Source organism: Perognathus longimembris, chromosome 28, assembly GCF_023159225.1.
Source record: "Perognathus longimembris pacificus isolate PPM17 chromosome 28, ASM2315922v1, whole genome shotgun sequence".
In the NCBI taxonomy this organism is placed as follows: Eukaryota; Metazoa; Chordata; class Mammalia; order Rodentia; family Heteromyidae; genus Perognathus; species Perognathus longimembris.
Genome location: NC_063188.1, coordinates 70,736,013 through 70,740,611, shown reverse-complemented (window position 1 = coordinate 70,740,611; position 4,599 = coordinate 70,736,013). Strand labels below are relative to the sequence as shown.

General features: G+C 39.2%; 1 protein-coding gene across 1 annotated transcript; it reads right to left on the bottom strand.

The window, feature by feature from the left end:
* Positions 1-3,302: 3,302 nt before the first annotated feature.
* On the bottom strand, positions 3,303-3,586 carry LOC125342948 (40S ribosomal protein S29-like). Its single transcript, XM_048335298.1, has one exon. The coding sequence runs from the start codon at positions 3,554-3,556 to the stop codon at positions 3,386-3,388; it is 171 nt and encodes a 56-aa protein (XP_048191255.1). The 5' UTR covers positions 3,557-3,586; the 3' UTR covers positions 3,303-3,385.
* Positions 3,587-4,599: the final 1,013 nt, after the last annotated feature.

The window sequence follows — 4,599 nt, the reverse complement described above, 5'->3', positions numbered from 1 at the left end:
TTTCAGCCATGCTCCTTTCTCCTGAATCCAGAGCCCAAAAAGCTTAATATCATAACAGTAATAGTAATAATAATAACAAAATGGGGCATATTCTATCATTCCTTACTGTCTGATTTCACCCAACCCCTGGCCTTCTTCTGTGGAGATCTCCCCTTCTGTCACTCATTTCTAGTAGGCCTTCTATTAGAAAAAGACTTATTAACCAGCTACAGCTTATGTTGCTTTTGTTCTTCCTCATTCCCAAGAGATTTAACTTAATGAAATCCCTGATAGACTTCCCTCTTGTAGGGCCAGATAATCAGATACTTGGAAGATCCTAGAGGCAACACATGAACAAATTGTAGCTCTTGGACCACTCGCAATTCCCACATCAAATGTACTACCCCTTGAAAGGTGATGGTCAAGAAAGTTCTAATTCCCATCCTAAAGGTGCTAAAACAGAGACTCCTCACTAATGAGACACCAAAGCATGCCTATCCAAAGCTAAACACAAGCAGGGGGTGCCCTGAGAAGTGGTGGCTATATGAGGACCTCTGATTCATAAATGAAGCAATCATCCTCCTCTTTCCCATGGTCCACAATCCATATATTGCCCTGGAACAAGTGCTCCCAAATCCAATCTTTCCTTTCTATAAGATCTTAAATGTATTAAGGACCACCTAGGGACACTTAACATGGTTAGTATGGTAAAGTAAAGCCAGTTCTCCATCAGGGATATTCTAACAATATTCTTCTCTTAGTAACCTGTTGTGTAGAAGTACAGCCTCTGTTTGTTGATTGCATTTTCTTAGTTATATTTCTTAACTGTTCAGTAGTTTGTGGTTATGCCAGCTCTTTTCTGCATCACTCAGTTGTGGCATATGTTTTCTTGGTGGTCTTTGTCTCTCTAACTTGAAACAAAGATGATAGAAAAATCTAAGATTTCCCCAAGGGATATGGATGGGGAATCACCAGGATCCTATAGCAGACTACCAATTTCCAAGCCTCACTTCCTACTCTCTTTTACTCAGAAGTCCTTTTCTGTTCCTCCTTCACCTATATGTCCTTCTTTCCATTCTCCTCCTCTTTCTTGCTTGGTAAATAGGTGGACCAGACCTCAAATAACATAAGGCAGCCCCGCAGCCAGAGTTCCAGCTTGGGGTTTATACCAACCTGCTAGTCACTAAGAGGTTTTGCTCAGTTTCCCTGGCAGCTCCCATTTTCTAATAAACTTTGCTTCTGTTGCATATTTCTTGACTCATAGTACTTTATTTGCTGACTAATAAAGGGCTTATGATACATAGAATTTAGGGAAATGTTTTCAGAATAAATGGAAACAAATAAATAGTTATAATATCAAAATATAAAATGTGTTTCCAGCTTTTTCTTGTATAGACTTTTGGACATGCCCTGATTAACTTTTATACCTTCTAGCCAAAGGAATGGCTTCAACCTCAAGCAGTTGACAGGATTGCATGGGATCTCCTGAGCAACAAAGATCAAAATATCCCTCAACAGATCAGTCCATAAAGAAATTGTAGTACAGGGCTGGGGATATGGCCTAGTGGCAAGAGTGCTTGCCTCTAGTACATGAAGCCCTGGGATCAATTCCCCAGCACCACATATACAGAAAATGGCCAGAAGGGGCGCTGTGGCTCAAGTGGCAGAGTGCTAGCCCTGAGCAAAAAGAAGCTAGGGACAGTGCTCAGGCCCTTAGACCAAGCCCCAGGACTGGCAAAAAAAGAAAAGAAAAGAAACTGTGGTACAGGTGTGCATGCATGTGCACACAAATGCGTGCGCACGCGCACACACACACACACACACACACACAGAGAATGGAATATTCCTTAGTGTTTTTAAAAGCAGATGTTATCTCCTTTTGTGACATTAAGGGACCTGTGCATTTGAAATAAGCAACACAGAGACAAAATTATTGCAACATTCCTCTACTATTTCATATATTTAAAAAAGCTGAATGAATATGACTGAATACACCAGTGGTTACCAGCAGTGGAGACTGAAGAAACAGGGAAATGCAGGTGAATGTACACTAAGCAGAACTCACAAAGAATAAATCTAGAGTTCTAATGTACAACATGAGCATTATTCCAACACTTTTAACCTAGTATTACAGAGATTTGAATCCACAGAATCTCTCTGGCTGAGCAGGTCTGTAACCAGGAGGATGAGATTCTGCCTGCAGAGTCTGTACATTGAACCAGAACATCAGCTCTTTCTAGAGTATTCACACAGTAAACCTAGTCCACTTTGAGTTGTCAGCTTTTGAAACTATGGGCCATGTGAAAATTTCATTTTACAAGCATACATATACCGCACACATATGTGTGAACACACACAGCACACAATGTTGATTCTTTTCCTCTGGAGAGTTAGCACTAATAGAATAATTTAAAAATAAACTGTTTTCTCTTTGCTAAACTGTAGACAATAGAACCTGGAGATTCATTTGTTGGAATGGAATAATACCATATCTAATTTAGCAGCTCTTTAGGTTGCTTGGGTTCTGGCTAATACAAATTAATTGTCAAAGCAATGAATTTCCAACCAACATATGCAAGAGTCACTGGTTGATTTATTTGTTTGTTTGTTTTTAGTGGTCCAGGGGCTTGAACTGAGGGACCTGGGTGCTGGACCTGAGTTTTTCTGCTCAAGGCTAGCACTCCATCAGTAGAGCTTCTAGTGTTCTGGTAATACATTGGAGATAAGTATCTCAAGAACTCTCTTTCCCAGGATGCTATGGAATCCCGGTCCTTGGATGTCAACCTCACGATTTCCAAGGATTACAGATGAGAACCACTGCCACCCAGCTCTGTTTATTTTATTATTATTTTCTGGAAACCCATGTAGATTTAACTTGTAGCCCTATAATGTGAACAACCAGGTTGGTCTTTTTCACACTAGCTATAAAATGCTGGGGCCATTTTTTTAACCCCTGGGTGCACACACTTGCTATGAACAGCAGCTGGTCTTTTAGACTTAGACAAATAGACAACAAAGCTGGTGATGGCAAAGGTGTTAGCACTGATGCCCAACTCTGAAGATTTCGTATCTGTCCTAGTCCCTGCTACTACTACAGCCCGCAGGGATGGAAAGCTGGTTCTTACCAAAATTTGGCTTCATGGTTGAGAAAATGCCAAGTCTAAATAGAAATACAGCTCTTGTTTTCTCTCATTTGTGGAAGCTAGATCTAAAATACACTGTAACATTATAAATTATACAAGTCTCTAGGCATTCACACACAGCGGGACTGAAGGAGGCAACTCTTGGGGAGGAACACTAAAGTCAAATGTTTTTGTGCTTTGGAAGGTTTCCTTAATTTTTATCTTATGTACAAATATGGTCTTTCATTGGGCTTGATGTTTTGGATGATCTGCTCAAAGATCGATTAGTCCAACTTAATGAATCCGATGTCCTTTGCATACTGGCGGAGACACTGCGGGCACGTGTTGAGCCCGTACTTCTGGATCACACCGTGGCAGTTAGAGCACATGCTGCAAGAGCGAGATCTCTGGCTGAATTTTCGGGGGCGACTCCAGTAGAGCTGCTGGTGACCCATCTTGCTTCCACAGGTCCAACGAGGAAAAAGGAAAAAAAGCATTTTTGTGCTTTTGATCAAATAAAATATTATTTATTGAAATGGATTCAAAGGAACAGAAACAAATTTTGGTTCTTTTTGTCTTGTTTGTTTATCTGTCTCTTGGGGCAAGAGAGGTACAGAAATGAAGACAGAAAGGGTGATCAAAACAGCAGTGGTACTCATTGGTCCCTATGCTGAAATTGAACTATACAAATTGTGGTTGGGTACAGGAGGAAAAAAGAGGGAGAGAGTGAAGTAAGGGGTGATATTGACCAAACAGAAATGTACTTAATACCTAACTTATGAATTGGTAAATCTCCTTTGTATCATTTTATAGTAACAATGAATGTTCAATAATAAAAATCAACAAAAAGAAAAACAAAAAAGCCTTGAAAGCTGGAGTGCTAGCTTTGAACCGGGATCCTCAAATCTCAGTGTTCTGAGTAGTTAGGATTACAGGCGTGAGCCACAGGAGCTCGGCTGAAAAGATTTTCTAATACCTAAACATATGGATTTTATCAAAGGCAGTTTCTTTACTTACAAATATGAACCTATTATATTCGAGATCCATTTGGAAATATCAGTAACCACAATCATACAATAGTGTTAACAGTCATAAATAAAGCAAAGCAAATTTAAGTTGAGCAAAATTCATTTGTCTCTCCTGATCCCTTCAATATACATCTTCCTCAGACAAAACCTGATTTAGCTTCCTGGTATTCATTTTGTTATCTGTCACTTAATTGTTCAAACAAGTTACACCATTTGAATCCAGCCCTGTATTTACCAAAGGTTATATTGTTTTGAATATATACATACGGCCCTATAAATATAATCATTTATGTTTTTTATTCAGATCAAATGGCCACATTTAGTGTGACCTGCCCGTGAGTGTGCTGTAAATTCCTGACATGTTTTAGATAAATAAATAAAAAATACATACATACATATATATATATATATATACATACATACATACATACATACAATATAGTCTACCTGCACAGCTCCCATTGTGTGAT